The 20,046-nt window shown below is 36.8% G+C and overlaps 1 protein-coding gene across 1 annotated transcript in view; it reads left to right on the forward strand.

Moving 5' to 3' along the window:
• Positions 1 to 20,046, forward strand: part of LOC106053821 (endothelin-converting enzyme homolog) — a 50,721-nt gene that overhangs the window by 6,244 nt on the left and 24,431 nt on the right. Inside the window, exons 4-13 of the mRNA XM_056009296.1 lie at positions 3,088 to 3,270; positions 4,101 to 4,184; positions 4,970 to 5,175; positions 6,369 to 6,551; positions 7,736 to 7,804; positions 10,937 to 10,996; positions 13,437 to 13,582; positions 16,062 to 16,149; positions 17,445 to 17,576; positions 18,806 to 18,904. Of these exons, the coding sequence (XP_055865271.1) occupies positions 3,088 to 3,270; positions 4,101 to 4,184; positions 4,970 to 5,175; positions 6,369 to 6,551; positions 7,736 to 7,804; positions 10,937 to 10,996; positions 13,437 to 13,582; positions 16,062 to 16,149; positions 17,445 to 17,576; positions 18,806 to 18,904 (1,250 nt within the window). The remainder of the gene's footprint in view (positions 1 to 3,087; positions 3,271 to 4,100; positions 4,185 to 4,969; positions 5,176 to 6,368; positions 6,552 to 7,735; positions 7,805 to 10,936; positions 10,997 to 13,436; positions 13,583 to 16,061; positions 16,150 to 17,444; positions 17,577 to 18,805; positions 18,905 to 20,046) is intronic.

The raw sequence follows: 20,046 nt of genomic DNA on the forward strand, positions 1-20,046 counted from the left end.
TGCGCAGATATTATTTATTTTATTGAAAAAAAAAAACAAACTTTAAAAATGTTCTGATTTGATTTTAACTCACAGCCAGTTGTACTCGCTTTTTAGCGCACCTCTCTCCATGTCTTGAAATGTAACATATTTGCAGGTGGAAGCTATTCAATTTTCTTCTGCCTTATCACTTTTTTTTTTCTCTTTTACATAATTCGGATGTTCCTTCAGAGTTGAAGATAGTTTACTTCCTAGTCCAAACCTCCCGCAGGACGACGGGGGATGGGAGCGGGCAGGGTTTGAACCCTCGACCGTCGATATATCCGAACGACAGTCTAGCGTGCAAACCGCACGACCAGGCAGCCATCAACTTGATATGGATGAGTCTTACGACATAAAAGACACGGCACAAGTTGGCCTTTTTATCAGGTATATGTCTTCTCAAGTTCCAAATGAAGAACTTCTAGGATTGCTACCGCTCTCGTGACAAACCAGAGGAAAAGATAGAGCTAATGTCGTGCGAAAATACATTGAAGACAATAAAATCGATATAAATAAATCGTTTCAATAGTAACTGATGGAGCCAGAAGTATGACAGGAAAATTAAAGGGGCAACTACGATTCTTTGGTGCAATTAAATCATGAAATTCTTACGTTTCACTGCAAAATATACCAAGAAGCGCTTTGTGTCCTAACATTTCCGGACGAAATAGTTGAAATTATGAATTTGTTAATCAAGATTTTTAACAGCATCTTGTTATAAGCGCTCTACCATCGTCAGTTTAAAGAATTCTTAACGAAATGTTCGGAAGAAAACAATCTTGTGGCTCTTTAGAAACGTTGTTAATTGTTATTTTTGGCTCTTCTGACTCAAAAGGTTGCCGACTCCTGTCCTAGGTCTATAGCAGAATTAGGTTATTTGATACATGTTTCAAACTGATAATACACTAATATAACTTACATTGTTAAAGGATGTTGAAACGTATTATCAATCGCACCAAATGTATCATTGTAGGACTAGTAGAGTGTCATAAAATTAGTCCTCAGTGGTCCGTGCAGTTTGAACGTTATAATTTTTTAAACTAAAAATAAATAAATGCAAATTTAGCTCGCATACTAGACTTAGATGTAGAGCCAACATCGGTTTTGAATGGACTATCGCGTTCTTGAAAGGGCTATCGCGTTCAGGAATTTCAGAATGTAAGGTATTATTGATTCAAGAGTTTAATAGCTTGATGTTCAGGAAAGTTTTGCGCATCGTCTTTAAGTCTAGATAGAAAGGTCCATCATTGAAGTTACTCAATAATAATAAAAACAAACATGGCGTAGACAACCGTAGTGTATCGATATTATGGGATAACTTAATAACATTAAATTTGTTTGAAGTTTATTCAAAGATTATCTAAGTTTTGCTTATATTTTTAAATAAATCTATTATTGATTACATCTAGATTCTAGATCTAAACGATTTTCCCATTCAGAGGTCTAGGTCTAGTGTTAGATCTAGATGTACACATAATGAAAATACCACTCGAAAATGCCACAAGTCTGCATCGCCACTGGCCGAATCGGTAGCATCGCTCCTTCAAGTGTCTGACGATATCAAAATGATGGGTTCAGTACCCGGTTTAAAATGTACATTTTTTATGTAATGTTTTAAAAATATTGTATTATATTTTCAATCATGTAATGAAGGTATTGTGTTTAAAAATGATTTTTTTTTAAATGTTGCTCTGGGTATTTTTTTACAACGAATTTTCATTATTTGTTTATAAACTAGATCTAGAATTTAATATATTTCAATTATAAATATTTCAACATCTTGTTTGTATTGACTGCACAGAGAAAGAGAATCCTTGAAAAGTTAAAGGACACATCATTGCTAATGTGTCAAATAATCTAAAACTTCTTTTCATTTTCTTTTTTCACTGGGTTCCATTAAATCCCCATCGAAATTCAATACTCGATATCATATTTATTTCATTATCTAAAAAACAGCAATAAGAATAACTCGAATGTTGAAGACCAACGTGGAAGAATGTCTAGGAGAATAAATCGAATCTTGAAGACAAACGTGGAAGAATGTCAGGGAGAATAAATCGAATCTTGAAGACAAACGTGGAAGAATGTCAGGGAGAATAAATCGAATCTTGAAGACAAACGTGGAAGAATGTTTGGGAGAATAAATTGAATCTTGAAGACAAACGTGGAAGAATGTTTGGGAGAATAAATCGAATCTTGAAGACCAACGTGGAAGAATGTCAGGCAGAATAAATCGAATCTTGAAGACCAACGTGGAAGAATGTCAGGGAGAATAAATCGAATCTTGAAGACCAACGTGGAAGAATGTCAGGGAGAATAAATCGAATCTTGAAGACCAACGTGGAAGAATGTCAGGGAGAATAAATCGAATCTTGAAGACCAACGTGGAAGAATGTTTGGGAGAATAAATCGAATCTTGAAGACCAACGTGGAAGAATGTCAGGGAGAATAAATCGAATCTTGAAGACCAACGTGGAAGAATGTCAGGGAGAATAAATCGAATCTTGAAGACCAACGTGGAAGAATGTCAGGGAGAATAAATCGAATCTTGAAGACCAACGTGGAAGAATGTCAGGGAGAATAAATCGAATCTTGAAGACCAACGTGGAAGAATGTCAGGGAGAAAGGTTTCCGTGCTGCCTTTAGGCGCTCAGTAAACACAACTCTGCTCGAGTCGGGTATCAAGCTTGTTTGTTTACAAACTTAACATACGAAAATATATACTTAATGAACAAAAAAAATCCGAACATCTAGCAGAAAATAACAAGTTTAATGACTATAACAAACAAAAAAAAACAACCCCATGACAGCACACAAACACCGGAAACCAAGACCCCACTGACTAAACAAAGCCTCTCTCACATACAAGGAAAATCTAAAACCATTCAGTTCACACCAGACGTAGACTGTTCACATTTATGAAATGGGAGTACATAAACAAAGGGATTCAACTCTTTCATACCCAAGTTACAACAACTAAACAATACATTCAATCTCTCCATACATACCCCTAGACTCTATAAACAAATGTAAATGACAACTATTCTTCTCTCACAATTGACATAGATGACGACTACTCTTCTATGGCTGCTCTCGTCAATGACAGTATTGACTACAGCGTGAATCCGTGTGATGACTTCTACCAGTTTGCTTGTGGAAGTTGGATGAAGAGACAGAAGATACCGAGTGGAAAATTTCAAACCAATCAATATGAAATATTAAGCGAGGAAACTAACAGCATAGTCAAAGGTTCCAGCTATTTTACTTAGTATTTCCCATACTTTTAACTAACCTAGTTAATGTTTTATACTTTTAATCAAGTGCTGTTACACCTTTTATTTCACACAGTTTGTGCTAATAAATATGGTATTTAATACACATTGTTTAGATATCGATCAAAATAAAAACACATTGTAACGGTAAGTCTAATATTTTACACTTTTGCGCTGTAAAAAATTGGTATATAACACACTTTGTGCTGACAAATGTCTTCTAATTAAGCTGGTATTTCAAACTTTTTTGTGCAAATGAAGCTGGTACTTAACACACCTTGTGTAAATATAGCTTGTATTCTACAAGCTTTTACCAATGAATGTTAACCACTTTGTGGTAATGAAGCTGGTATTTCAAACTTTTTTGTGCAAATGAAGCTGGTACTTAACACACCTTGTGTAAATATAGCTTGTATTCTACAAGCTTTTACCAATGAATGTTAACCACTTTGTGGTAATGAAGCTGGTAAATACGTTGTGGTAATAAAGCTGGTATTTCAAACACTATGTGGTAATGAAGCTGGTATTTCAAACACTATGTGGTAATGAAGCTGGTATTTTAAACACTTTGTGGTAAATAAAACTAGAATCACACAAACACTTTGTCCCACAATTTGTACAAAATAAAGCTGGTATTTAAAAAAAATAAGCTGTGCTTATCAAATGTTCATTTGGAGAATTATTGTTTGAAATTTTATAAATAGCACAACAATAAAACTAGGATTCTAATGAGTAGTCTAGTAAAATATTTTAAGTCTACTGAACATCTCAACCAAAATGTGTGTAACATGCTTACATTCTATTTAGCATTGCTGAAAGCCCCAGCGAAAGAAGAAGAACATCCCAGTATAAGGAATGCCAAGTTCTACTACAGCTCTTGCATGAATGAAGGTAAATTTGTGAAGGCTTGATATTTGTTTCTGTTTGGTCACAGAGAAGTGGCATTGAAACGACTCCAAGCCTCGTTTTAAGTCTCAATAAAATATAATAGATATTATGATGACAACTTTAAAGGTCGAATCCAGGTTCTACTTTTCAAAGTTGCAAAAGTTTGGGCTAATCAGATGAAACAATATTTAGATATAAATAAAAAACAAACAAACAAACTGGAAACTCAATGGGCGTTTTCTTTTTTCTTTAAAAGATTTCAGTTTAAGAACAATTTTGTTAGGAAATACTTTGTTGGGTCTGAATACGATACTAAAAAATTATATCAATGTTTTTTTTTCCTTTTTTTTTTGTTTTTTACAACATTTGTTGGTCGACTTCAGTCGTAAGATGACCATGGCTCTTCTCTAGTTCTTGATTGCTTATACTGTGCATGCCTAGGTGGGTGGTACTGTTGAGTTCTAGATGGATATTACTGTGCAAGTCTAGATGGTTGGTACTGTGCAAGTCTAAATGGTTGGTACTGTGCGAGTCTAGATGATTGGTACTGTGCAAGTAAAGATGGGTGGTACTGTTGAGGTCTAAACAGGGGCTAATGTGCAGGTCCTGACGGTCAGTACAGCGCAGGTCTAGAAATGTATTCTGCCATTTTTTTTCTTATCAAAACGGTTACTCAGATTTTTGTACACATTTCTATAAATAAAAATCAGCGAATGTTTTAAAATGTAAAGAATCTTCTTGTTGGTATGTGTTATAAAAGAGAACTTTGTATCTCAATGTTAGTATAGATTTAATCAATACTATGGAAGGAAGTGCAATCAATGAGATTCTCATCCAGCTGTTTGGTGGCTGGCCTCTGACTTACAGACTGTGGAATGAGAGCCAATTTAATCTTGAGGCCACAGTCAAAAACTTGAGTGCCAGTGGTGTTGAAGCTTTATTTAAGTTCTTCGCCCTTGAAAGACTAGAGGACAACACAAAGTATGTCTTGTTTGTAAGTAAAGAAAAAAAAACATTTGGGAAGAGTGAAACGAGTTGTTGTTTTTTACAACGCTAACATTAAATCGCTCTGTATCTTTTTGATATGCTTCGATTTGTTGCGATTGAATTCTTTACCGTTTCTACCCATCCTAATGTTATCAAATTTTGCATACAATCTTTACGCTGGTTGGCAAAATACAAATCAGTGGAAGCATTATCAACTAAATTAATCAAATCCATCCCAGTGGCGCTACAGCCCATGGAGGGCTCTGGCCTGCTTCAACACATCCTTCCATTCAGATCTCTCCTGGGCCCTTCTTCTCCACGCCCTAACCTAACCTAATGCAGATATGCTTCCACATTATCAATCCATCGCATAATTAATCAATTAGGCGTAATTTATCTTTTTTTTTTTGTTATATTGAAAAGGTACTAAACTATGTGGAGATAAGCTTTGTGTAAAGAATTAGACAATTGGAAAACAGAAGAGAACAATATCACATTAGTGGGAGAAAATGATTGTTGAAGTTTTAAGATTTAAGATTTTTAAGATTTAAAAGGCCAAAATAAGAAGTAGTAATGACATATAATTTACTAACAACGCGTATTTTAAAACGAAATTTTTGGTTATGTCTCATTACACATTTAGCACACTTTTGTTGGTAGGGAAAAAGCAAAGCGTTGGATGTGTTGATGTGAGTTAAAGGGAAATTTACAACCAATTTTTGAACTAACTGTGTAGTAAGACCTTGCCAAAAATGATTTACTAATATTTAGTGCACTTTAATAAAATCACTTATTAAACAACTATATTATTATTTAAAGAATTAATTGACTTGTACATAGATCTATTTACTTTTTCGGTTATTGTTGTAGAAAATTAACAAATTTTCATTTATTAACAATAGAGAAAAGGTTGCTATGAAAATGATGAAAGTTATCTAGCAGTCAACTCAAGAAGGAAATATTCCATATTCCATATTATTATAGATATTTAGTTCTTTAATATAAGCATTTAGTAGTTTAGTAGAAGTCTAGGGCTCTTGTTTCTCTAAATGTCATGCGTTAGGACTAAAACTAAAGAATTTTGTTTGCCATGTAGCACAGGGTAAAAAAAAATATCATACATAATAAAAACATTTTGAAGTTCTACATGTCTATGTATCTGTCTACAAGTCTATTTGGTTTGTTCTCATTATTCCTTAGCTTGAGCGCGGAGATTTTTCAGCTCTAGATTCCATGAATGTGTCCAACCTAGATGGACAGTTGGACAGTTATGAACTCTTTATCTTTGAAGTTGGGAAACTGCTGGGCTTGTATACGGACAGGGAAACTGTGGTCATGAATGAGATTCAACAAATGGTGGCGTTTGAATTAGAGTTAGCGGAAGTAAGTAGACTACACGACGTTCTCTAGAGTCCAATGTTGAATTGTACTTTATGAAATATTGGATCTGTAGTTCAGAACTGCATACATAAGTACATTATTAAAGTCAATAAAATGTTCTAAGGGCTGTCTATTGATAGTTTATCTGCATTACGTATAGATTATTTTTTTCATTTTTTAAAATATATTAGCATTTAAAGTCTGTCGGTGAATGTTATTTCGTTAAAGTCTGTTGGTGAAAGTTATTTCGTTAAAGTCTGTTGGTGAAAGTTATTTCTGTCAAGTCTGTTGGTGAAAGTTATTTCTTCAAAGTCTGTCGTTGAATGTTATTTCTTTAAAATCTGTCATTGAATGTTATTTCTTTAAAGTCTGTCGTTGAATGTTATTTCTTTAAAGTTTGTCGTTGAATGTTATTTCTTTAAAGTCTGTCGGTGAATGTTATTTCTTTATTCGTACTTCAAACATATTTAAGCTACATCTAGATGCAATTAATGATAATGTAAATACTTGTAGCTTTGTGATGCGCCACTGGGAAAAGCCCCCATTCATATGCACCTCTCGGGAGAGTAAAATCAATTAATTATTAAAATAACTTACTTTTGGTGACGTTAGGTATAGGAGTTTCTAGCGACACAATAGACCAGCGTGCGTTAGAAGTCAGGATGCAGAACACGGGAAGCGTACAATAATGAAAGAATTACTTTCGTTAAAAAAATACGAAAAGTTTAATGTAACAAAAGATAAAAGAGAAGGGGTAACAATGGTGTGGAGAACAAGAATACAGATAAGTGAATGAATGAAATCATCATATTGACTGCTGATTGTACGAATATGTGATTGCCCTATTGTTTTATACACATGGCGCTAATGTCCATGCGTTTAGGGGTTGTCTTCTCATCTGTCTGCCTTGGTGTTGTAACGATGTTGTGGTGTAGGAAGATGTCTGGGGTAAAAGAAGGGGAGAGGTGGGGGGGGGGGAAGTCTTGGCATACACATGTTTTTACGACTTTAAATATGTCGCAAATAAAATACATTTCTGCCTAATTTATTGACATTCATTGTTTTTGCTAAGTAGATGGATCGTCACAAACTTTATAAAAGATATCAGTAGAAGCTGTGAATTTTAACGTATCTCTATTTTAAATTTTTAAATTGTAAATTTAAAAAAAAAAGTGAATTTCTTCCAGATTCAAGACCAAAACAAAAACAATTTTTCTTTTCAAGAAACGGAAGAATTTGATGAGAATCTTACGCATGTATGTACGAAGTCAAAAACTCAAATTCTGTTGTGTGTTTTAAGAATTATTTATTAAGAAGGCAATCAGGGTGTGTATGTACTCCACATATGCATAAACAAAACGATTACAATTCTTTTCCAACTATATTGTGACATTAAACTAATGAGAGAAACAGAGAATTACAATTTTTGGAAGAATCTATTTACTAGCAATACACCGTCTACTCCCACTCATTTTTCTCAGACTATCTCTCTCTCTCTATATATATATACATTGAATTTGAACGGCCTACTCTCCTTTTTCTCTCTCCTCCACTCTTTCTCTTTTTTCTTCTCTCTTTCTCTATCTACTTTTCTGGAATCTTCTTGTTTTATTTTTTTTTGGTTTGTTTTGATCTCACCCTGCGCATTGTGTATGTTATGTAGCGCAGATGTTAGGTGAATTAGAACTACCCGCTCGACACGTGAACTGAACATAAGTGTAGTCTGTAACATTCAGCTCATTGATCTGAACATAAGTGTAGAGTCTATAACATTCAGCCCATTGATCTGAACTTAAGTGTAGTCTATAACATTCAGCTCATTGAACTGAACTTAAGTGTAGTCTGTAACATTCAGCTCATTGATCTGAACTTAAGTGTAGTCTATAACATTCAGCTCATTGAACTGAACTTAAGTGTAGTCTATAACATTCAGCTCATTGAACTGAACATAAGTGTAGTCTGTAACATTCAGCTCATTGAACTGAACATAAGTGTAGTCTGTAACATTCAGCTCATTGAACTGAACATAAGTGTAGTCTATAACATTCAGCTCATTGAACTGAACTTAAGTGTAGTCTATAACATTCAGCTCATTGAACTGAACATAAGTGTAGTCTGTAACATTCAGCTCATTGAACTGAACTTAAGTGTAGTCTATAACATTCAGCTCATTGAACTGAACATAAGTGTAGTCTATAACATTCAGCTCATTGATCTGAACTTAAGTGTAGTCTATAACATTCAGCTCATTGAACTGAACTTAAGTGTAGTCTGTAACATTCAGCTCATTGAACTGAACATAAGTGTAGTCTATAACATTCAGCTCATTGAACTGAACATAAGTGTAGTCTGTAACATTCAGCTCATTGAACTGAACATAAGTGTAGTCTATAACATTCAGCTCATTGATCTGAACTTAAGTGTAGTCTATAACATTCAGCTCATTGAACTGAACTTAAGTGTAGTCTGTAACATTCGGCTCATTGAACTGAACTTAAGTGTAATCTATAACATTCAGCCCATTGAACTGAACTTAAGTGTAGAGTCTATAACATTCGGCTCATTGATCTGAACTTAAGTGTAGAGTCTATTATATTCAGCTCATTGATCTGAACTTAAGTGTAGAGTCTATTATATTCAGCCCATTGAACTGAACTTAAGTGTAGAGTCTATTACATTCGGCTCATTGATCTGAACTTAAGTGTAGAGTCTATTATATTCAGCTCATTGATCTGAACTTAAGTGTAGAGTCTATAACATTCAGCCCATTGAACTGAACTTAAGTGTAGAGTCTATTATATTCAGCTCATTGATCTGAACTTAAGTGTAGAGTCTATTATATTCAGCTCATTGATCTGAACTTAAGTGTAGAGTCTATTATATTCAGCTTATTGATCTGAACTTAAGTGTAGAGTCTATTACATTCGGCTCATTGATCTGAACTTAAGTGTAGAGTCTATTATATTCGGCTCATTGATCTGAACTTAAGTGTAGAGTCTATAACATTCAGCCCATTGAACTGAACTTAAGTGTAGAGTCTATTATATTCAGCTCATTGATCTGAACTTAAGTGTAGAGTCTATTATATTCAGCTCATTGATCTGAACTTAAGTGTAGAGTCTATTATATTCAGCTTATTGATCTGAACTTAAGTGTAGAGTCTATTACGTTCGACTCATTGATCTGAACTTAAGTGTAGAGTCTATTATATTCGGCTCATTGATCTGAACTTAAGTGTAGAGTCTATTACATTCAGCTCATTGATCTGAACTTAAGTGTAGAGTCTATTATATTCAGCTCGTTGATCTGAACATATGTGTAGTCTATTACGTTCGACTCATTGATCTGAACTTAAGTGTAGAGTCTATTATATTCGGCTCATTGATCTGAACTTAAGTGTAGAGTCTATTACATTCGGCTCATTGATCTGAACTTAAGTGTAGAGTCTATTACATTCAGCTCATTGATCTGAACTTAAGTGTAGAGTCTATTATATTCAGCTCATTGAACTGAACATATGTGTAGAGTCTATTACATTCAGCTCATTGATCTGAACTTAAGTGTAGAGTCTATTATATTAAGCTCATTGATCTGAACTTAAGTGTAGAGTCTATTATATTAAGCTCATTGATCTGAACTTAAGTGTAGTCTATTATATTCAGCTCATTGATCTGAACATATGTGTAGTCTATTACGTTCGGATCATTGATCTGAACTTAAGTGTAGAGTCTATTATATTCGGCTCATTGATCTGAACTTAAGTGTAGAGTCTATTACATTCAGCTCATTGATCTGAACTTAAGTGTAGAGTCTATTATATTCAGCTCGTTGATCTGAACATATGTGTAGTCTATTACGTTCGACTCATTGATCTGAACTTAAGTGTAGAGTCTATTATATTCGGCTCATTGATCTGAACTTAAGTGTAGAGTCTATTACATTCGGCTCATTGATCTTAACTTAAGTGTAGAGTCTATTACATTCAGCTCATTGATCTGAACTTAAGTGTAGAGTCTATTATATTCAGCTCATTGAACTGAACATATGTGTAGAGTCTATTACATTCAGCTCATTGATCTGAACTTAAGTGTAGAGTCTATTATATTAAGCTCATTGATCTGAACTTAAGTGTAGAGTCTATTATATTCAGCTCATTGATCTGAACTTAAGTGTAGAGTCTATTATATTCAGCTCATTGATCTGAACTTAAGTGTAGAGTCTATTATATTCAGCTTATTGATCTGAACTTAAGTGTAGAGTCTATTATATTCAGCTCATTGATCTAAACTTAAGTGTAGAGTCTATTATATTCAGCTCATTGAACTGATTCTATTTAAGAAAAAAAGATGTCTAATGAATATGCCATGAATATGTTATCTGTTTTCTAGAATGTTGGTGAGAATAATAACTATTACACGATTAAATACTTACAAGACATGACTGGTTACGTAAGTTGCACTAGATAAGTATTTTGTAAGAATTAATTAAGCTGTTCTGTTCTGTCCTGTAATCAGTCGGACCGTTGGGGTACCACACATGATGTGTCAAGCCTCTCTCTGCATTCCTGACTGTCTATTGCCAGGATAAGAGTCTTCTTTTAGACCCGTCCATTCCTTCTCATCGGTTTTTATCTTCTGCCTTTTCTTGTCTTGCTTGGAACTGCCCCATCTAAAGATGTCTGTGTGAGCCCTGTGGACCTCGCGAAAAGGTCGTACATGTGATGTGTTTGACAATGTTGAAAGAGTCATTAATTGGACCAATATTCAATGATTGTTGTTTACGTTTTATGTTTAGTTAAATTAAAATTAAATTATAGAAAATATTTAAGTTAAATGTATTAAGTAACAGCCTATATTTAGACTATAGACTTTACTTCAGTTATTATCTTAAATTCAGTTATATGCATTGTAAGAATAAAAAAACAAGGTTGAAACACAAAAGAGCAAAAATGAAACAAAATCTAGGGAGACAACTTTTAAAAGCATCACCATTTTTTGTTTGTGCTGAGTTTTCTTGTTTAGAAGACAAAGAACTTCAGAAGATGGTTAAAAATGTCTCCGTATGGCACTGGCGGATCCAGAATTTTGGAGTGGGGGGGGGCGATTTTTTTCCAAACCCTAACCCTAACGCCCAGTAAACCCTAACCCTATGCATAAACGTGCGTACAGCCAAAAGCGTTTTCTTGCATTTTTCACGGCTGAAACGCCTTCTCCTGACATCTACAGCTGATTACTTGTTAGTGGTGTTCGGGGCGAAGCCCCGACGCCAAAAGCTTTTTCTAGCATTTCTCACTGCAGAAACGCATTCTCCTGACATCTACAGCTTATTATTCATCAGTGAGGTTCGGGGCGAAGCCTCGACGCTAAAAGCGTTTTCTGGCATTCTTCACTGCAGTAACGCATTCTCGTGCCCTACAGCTTATTATTCATTCTATTATAAAGTGCCTTTTGAATAATGAGAAAAATATTCTAATATGAATTTATAGTCCCTTAATACATTGCAAATAAAACCGATTTGTTCTTTGAAAAGATTAGATACCCCACATATTTAGATTAAGGTTTTGAGGATCGCCGCCGAAAAAAAAAAATTTGATTAATAATATTCAATGAAATTCTAGTATACATTGTGAGTTATAGTCCTAAATTTATTTAACTAGAAAAATATGAGATAGAGTAAAGGTTGGAAAAAGTTGACTAGGAAAAGATTATCTGGCTTTTGAACTCATCTCAACCGTGACTGTTATATTGAAAAATTTCGTTTGAATTATAACTTTTCCAAAGCAAAGTCTTTCTTAAAATAGTTATGATAAATTCATGTCAAATTACACAAACTCTGTCTGGAAAGGGCAAGGGCTGTAAAATGAAAACTATTAATTCTCGCTCCTTTTTATAATTTCTGCTATTGATTGCATTTTGCATTAAAGATTAGGGGTTGGGCGACTCGATATAAGAAATTACTTTATAGCATATATAAATTATATTAGTGACAGATTTTTTAAATTTTGTAATTTCTTACTATAATACAAAAAGAAAAAGTATTCGTTTGCCCGATGGGGGGAAGGGGATTGCATGTATCGCACTTCCACCTGTTTATATTATATATATATTCGACTAATTTTGTTCACATACTATTCTCCATAAAAGTAGGACCGCCCCCCCCACTCAAAAGGTTTAGATGGGAAGGGTGGTGGAGGTATTCGCTCTTCCCCTTCCAATCGGCCAACATGTGAACGAAATTATATAAAGACCGGTTAAAATACCAATAACAAGTTTTAATCATATAGATATTTAATTGATTCTGTTAGCAAGCTGTGATTTCTACAAATAAATAGGACCGCCCCCCCCACTCGAAAGTTTAAGGTGGGGGGGGCGGATTGATGCCATCGCCCCCTCCCGACCCTACCAAATCGGCCAAAATACTAGAAAGGGGGGGGGCGAAATAATCTAAAAATAGGTTGAAATATAAATAATTAGTATATATTATTAACATAAGTAATAAATTCGCATACAAATTGTGTGAATTCTATACTATAATTCGTCCGCCCCCACCCCCGGGGGGGGGGTCGACCGAGTGGGGGGGGGGCGATCGCCCCTACCGCCCCCCCCCCCCTGGATCCGCCAGTGCCGTGTGGTAATAAAAACAAAATCAAAGTCAAAATAGAAAATAGTCTCAAACCTATTCGTCAAATGTTGTAGACTTTCGAAGCAAAAATCACCATTCACCGGCAGAAAAAAAAGAGTACTACTTAAAGCGAAGAGGAACCGGAGCTATTATGGATTTAATGTAGCAAGCATCAGTCAAGTGACGAGTTATTTGAAGAGTACATTTTATTTTATACTCTTGTTTGGTATATGTGTAAACATTTGACAACTATTTAACAATTGAAAGGCATTTGATTGGATGAAGTTTATCACGCTGGTAATGACGTCGCCGGAAATAGGAGTGAATGACGTCACGGAAAATGAGGAAATTTATTGTTTTTATCCTGAGTATTTCAAAAAGATGGCAAATGTGATAGCTAAGTCTTCTCACAGGTAATGCTATCTATACATCGATACAATTGTGTAGTGTCCTTTGTGTGTGTGTGTGTGTGTGCAAAGAACTTAATCAAATATGTTGCAATGCATTTCACGCCTTTTCTAGAAAACATAAACTTCTACCTTGTCTAGAAAACATTTTTTAAACCACATTAAAAAGAATTTCTAATTTACTTGATATTCAAAATGGATAAGTATAATAAGGCGTGCCTTCGGGTCTGAAGATTAATGACGAGTGCAGTATTTCGCAGACTTCGCAGCCCAAGTTGACACATCCAGAGAAGGCAATAACCATTGTCCGCCGGTGGTCGATTTAGATTCTCTTCTCACCAAAAAAAAAAAAAACAACAACAAAAAAAAACAAAAGACTGCTTTTGGCATTCGTTTGTCCCCCATATGGGATACGTGCCCTGCACGCGTAACTGTCGGACCATAAGAAGTCCCTCTATACTTTCCATACCAGCGTTTTCAAGAGTGTATATTATAGTCGTATGTTAATAAAAGTGTAGGTTGAACACCAAAAACGTTGCTCTTTCTAACTTGAAGTCCGAGGGTAGTATAAGTCAATCCAAGACAAAAGTTGCAAGCTTGCTTCCTCTACAAACAAATTATTACTAAATACATATTTTTAAAAAATATATACATATTTTATAAACATATGTTAGACAGTGTTGCTTAAACTTTTACAGCTAAAACCTTCCAAATATAAAACAAAGTTATGTTCCAAACTTTGCCAGTTAGGAGTTCCACGGAGCCCCCAGGCACCTCATGTTTTCTTGACTTCTGAGCTTCAGAAATTCATTCTATTGGGGTATACAACGAAAAAGTGAAGGTTGAAAAGAAAATTAAAGCATAGGATGGGCTGATACGGAAGTGGGATAGGCACTTGAGTGTTTGATAGTCTTAACATCTGACTCGTGTTCAGAACAACGCCTTAATTCCTCATGAGACATCTTATGTTACTCGGAAGAGCTCGCCTCGAACCTGGAGAAACGTCATTTGAAAGTGTTCAAGACTTAAACACGCAAGAGTTAAAGCTGTGTATAAAGACCCTGAAGTGATGCTAGAATGTCACTGAACTGATCGGGACAAAAATGTTTACTTTCATTTTATTCATTTGTTTACGTTTCATTTGTCATCCACCAACTCTCTAACACCATGAGATGAGACAACGTTTAATTACAGTTCAAAGGACAAGAAGTTAAACCCAAAAATTATCTTCTTTAGTTTTAGTATTTTCTATTTATTGAATGCTCTCTCTCTATATATATCTATATATATATATATATATATGCACACATTCACAAACACACAAACACACATCGGTCAGTGTATTGAACCTGATGTACACAAACAAGTTATATAGATATGGTTTCAAAGGTTGTCATGGCCAGGGGTGTCAATGGGGTTAAGTTTCAACTGTCTATACAATACTCCTAAGGGCATGCGTCTCAAATAGCCTCTAACAACTAAGTCGTGCACCTGGCCTGCTCCTGTGGCTTAGATATTAAGCCCGGCGAAACTGCTCTTACTAACAGGTGAAGGGGTGAAGGCGGATACCTGGCGCCACAATACCGGGAGCTTCGGGCACATGGAGCTCGTCAGTCTAGTAAGGCAGTTCATCTAGGAGAGGGGTACTCTGACTTCAAACCCCCGCTGCCTTGCGGTACTGAGGCTTCAGGAGACAACCTCGAGGAGAAATCAGGAGTGAAGCCCCTTAGGTGTTGGAAGTATCAGCTATGAAATTCCCTCCGGCAGCTTCTGCAACTGAGTTGGTGCCAAATGTAACGCGATGCGTTCCTTTGGATCACATCAGCAAGGTCGAGAGAGGGATCATGACGCATGGGCCACCCATGACCCCTTTATCCAAGGCCCAGGAATGCGCCCCGGAGAGGAAACGCTGGTGCTGCTGCAAAGTGGCTAAAACAACACGGGAGACAACAGTTACGGGTTATAAGTCCAACTTGATTGGCGTAGGGGTTGTCTCTGACGGTGGGAGAGGTCTTCGCGCCTCACTGATCAGCTAACGCCCGCCTCAACCTGGGCAGCCCCCAGTCAGTTAGGTGCTGATCCGCCACAGCCTGCCTGCTCTAATGGGTGCTTAGAGTTTAGTTTAAAACGACAAGTAGGCTGGAAACTTGCACCAAGCAATAAAAGAAGAAAAATTAAACTGAAAAAGAAAATCCCTGTCATGCGACTGGCCACATGGAATGTCACCGATGATCTTAGGCAGATCGACGACGCAAGGAAGACGGCAGTTATAAACAACGAGCTAAAAAGGCTACATATTGACATTGCAGCCTTGCAAGAAACCCGACTGGCCGAAAACGGCATGCTCCGCGAGACTGACTACACTTTCTTTTGGAAAGGGAAAGCACAGGATGAGACTCGAATACATGGTGTGGGCTTTGCTGTCAAGAACAGTCTTCTTCCCATATAGATATATATATATATTTACTTTGTTTTAATCCATCAGAACAGTTGCCAATTATTTAGTTTGGAAATTTATTTTGAACTGTATAAAACAGATGACGCTGCCCAGGAAATACTTGGACCTTTATCTGGTAAGATTAACACATTTAAATGCCTAATTAGTGACCACTGAAAAGTGTTAAGCCGCATTTACTTATGTATTGTCAAACTGTCGGTCAGTCAAAGTTATTATAAAATCCGTTTCATTGATATTTTGCAACTTGCAAGGTTCTGGAGCAGCGGTTATTTTTTATTTCGGTTAGAGAACTTAAATTTAATTAATAAATTAATTAATCCGTTTTATTCATAAAGGAACATCAATTTTAATAGAATACTTACACGCAATGCAAGGCTATACAAAGGGGGATATATGTTTTTTTTTTAAATTTGAGATTTGAACCACTGATCTAGAGTCTGATACTTAACCGATTGAGCTAACCAGACGTTATTAAAATCAGTGGAAATTACGCACAAAAAGTAATCGGAAGTATAATCTTGTAATTTGTTTAAACTGTCGGATTTACAAAAACAAAGGTTGGGTCGAAATTGGGAATAAAAAGACGTTGTCGGTAAAATTAACGGCTGCGGTTTTGATCGTGAAATGTTTTGAGTTGATACAGGCACACAGAAAGTAGTAATTGGTTCAATTTTTCGAAATTTTTCGTTCACGCAAGAGTGAGAATTAGTGATAAGTCAGTCAGTGAATCAATCAGGGCCCATTGCGCTTATATTATATTGTATATATACTCATCTCTTTCTTATTATATTTAACTTATGTTTTCTGACTCGTTAAATCTCTCTCTCTCTTGCTCTCTCTTTCTCTCTTTCTGTCTTGATTTCTGTCAGGATTCAAACGTTTGACCATTAGGACCACAGTCCAGTGCATATACTACACGACCGTGCAACGGTATTATATATAATAAATAGGTCTAGTCTAGATGAAGATCTATAGGTTGGTAACGTAGACTGCTTTTTTAAACAATTCCCTCCAAAAATAATAATGTCAGAGGTAGAAGGCTGATTAAAACCGAGTTGGGTGGACACGTGTGACTGGAAGCTCAATAGAATGTCAAGTGTAAACATTATATTTATGTTCTAGACTTTGTAAGACATCTTGCAATAATTGCCAACTTTATTTAAGAAATAATACTTGACATAGTTCTCATTGAGCTTTCAAACTTTAAAAACCTATGCTACAACCTTAGAAAGTTACATGGTGAGAGTTTGTACTTTCTGATGTTTACCGTTGTACGCTTTCTTATAATTATATAATAAATTTCCTTATTAAATGTTATTTGATTTAGTTCGAACTTATTTTCATAAATTCTACTTAAGTTTGAAATACGTGTAACTACTTAACCTACTCAAGAAATGTGTTTGACTTCAGACACACTTGAGTTACATGAATGAAAGTACTCAGCGTTCGGAAGTTTGTTTTGACGCCACGAAGGCGGCGATGAAGTATGCTGTGGACATGATGTACGCCAAAGAGTATTTCCACCAGGACTCTAAAGTTGTGGTGAGTGGCTCTTTGAATGTCGATATTGAAGTTTACAAACATTTTGCTAGCATTGAAATAAGGAGAGCTCTTCAAGATACCATCATCCCAACAGCGACGTCATCCCAACAGCGACGTCATCCCAACAGCGACGTCATCCCAACAGCGACGTCATCCCAACAGCGACGTCATCCCAACAGCGACGTCATCCCAACAGCGACGTCAACCCAACAGCGACATCATCCCAACAGCGACGTCATCCCAACAGCGACGTCATCCCAACAGCGACGTCATCCCAACAGCGACATCATCCCAAAAGCGACGTGGATGTCATCTGCCAAAATCGAGAAAAAAAAATGTGGCTCAGCAGAAATGGCTAAGACGGGTTTGTTGGAGTCAGAAATCCTTTGCCAAACTGGGACTCGACCACTTAACAAGGCTGTGACCGAGCGTTGCTTGAAGTTTGCGGGGCATGTCCTCCGACAGAATGAATTACGCATACGAAAAGTTGCCATGACTTTGAAGCCTAGACGAAGAAAGCACAAACAAGGATGTCGTCGTATATCTTAGAGCCACACTTTCATGGAGGATCTCAGAGCGGTGGAAATCAGGTGGGAAGTAGCTTCAGACGTTGCCAGAGACAGATCTCTAGTGAGACAACTTGACACTCAATGCGTTTAGCAAGTCTTCAAGCAATTATTTTACTTTTGCGTTTTAGTTTCTTTTTATTGCTCTCCAATAGTAACCGTCATTGGCTATTACACGATAGATGATCTAGAAAACGCACCTAACATGTGTGGGGGATGACCATATGTCAAAGGCTATATTAATTTTCTGGCAAGCTTGTATAGATTCGTTTAATCATCTGACAGCAATGGAACTCAACTGACTGTTAGAACTCATTTGAAACGAGACCAGTCGTGATAGTAAACCTCAAGACTGCGACATCGCAACTTTAGGTAGTGGAGACCTTCAGCTCGTTACCGCGTCACAGGTCTGTTCACTATAGAACTGACAGAGACCTTGATATAAGCTTAGTTTAGATTAGAATTAAATTTGAGATCGTTTCTTTCAAGAAGATTTTTATCACAACCAGATAGTGAAGGTTTTGGTCTTCTATAGCTTGAATATCTATTTCCCTTCTTAACCTGCTTAGTTAACCTCTCTTAGGGACAGAAAGTACTGTCCACTGTGAACTAAATATATATATATATATGAAAGCCTATAGATGTATACTATTATGATGTCAGATACTAAACATGCTGAGACAACTGCAAACGGTTATGGATTTACGTTTGGACGCTAATGATTGGATGGACACAAAGACAAAGATGGCTGCACAGGACAAGGTATTGAACAGGAAATTTTAAGATGAAAAGTAAAATTTGAATTCATTTTCTTTTGTTTAATCTCCAATTTTTTCCTCTACCCTCTCTCTCTCACTCTCTCTCTCTCTCTTACACACACTCGATCTCTAACTTTTCTCTCTCTTTTTTTTTCTCTTTCTCTATCCGACAATAATTTATTGTTGTAATAATAGTGTGTTTTTATGGGAAAAAACCGAACTACTTTTTAAATTACTTTTAACAGCAAATTGGTTTATTTGAAGAGAGTCGAACCACAGACCCATAACCAGCTCTCACAGTGCCCTCGAGCGTCTGCTCAGAACCGTTCGTGTAGATAGTGGACACTCCAGCCGGATACGAAGCGATATTCTCTATGGCTGCATGTAGTAGCCGTGCAGGATCGCAACGCTTTGTCACCTCCGGGTCAAGTTGGCTCTTCTGTACCGTCGGCATGCCGAAAGCTTTGTCAGGGGGGAAGGAACCGGACGGGGAAAGAGCAGCCAGCTCTGCCGGTAGATTCATCTCTCTAACCTGCCCACGCGCCACATGCATGAAGCAGGGCCGGTTTTTGAGACGTCTCTTGCCCTCCCAGTTATCGACCAGGGCACTGTGAGAGATGGGTGTGGGGCAGTGGTTCGACTCTCTGGCAATCCCGAAAGTGTGGAGCTGAGTGGACCCTGCCATGGGAAAAGCAGCACGGAAGCTGAGCTGGAAGCAATGCTCGTAGCATTGAAGTGGGTAGCGGAAAGAGTTGGAAATGGATCCACGGCCCCAGCGGACGTGGTCATTTTCATCGACTCAATCTCTGCCCTCGATGCCCTCAAAGGGCAGAGTGCATGTGTCGGGAGGGTAGAAGTGTTCCTCGCGGAGGTGGTACGTCTTCTATAGTTCAATGTACATAGTTTTATAAAGTTGGTTCCATCCCATTGTGGTCTGGTCAGTCATCGGAGGGCTGACTTGTTAGCTAAGGCGGCGACGTGCACCAAAGATAATGAACCGTGCACCCTTGCGAGTGTACGATCCCTAGCCGACACCCGTTTGTCGGTACATTGGTTCAACAGTTGGGATGCTTCCGACAAGGGCCGAGAGCTACATAAGCAAATGAGTAGACCAGACCGAAAGGACGCATGGTGGCAGCTCTACCG

The sequence above is a fragment of the Biomphalaria glabrata genome, chromosome 13 (genome assembly GCF_947242115.1).
Source record: "Biomphalaria glabrata chromosome 13, xgBioGlab47.1, whole genome shotgun sequence".
Lineage (NCBI taxonomy): Eukaryota > Metazoa > Mollusca > Gastropoda > Planorbidae > Biomphalaria > Biomphalaria glabrata.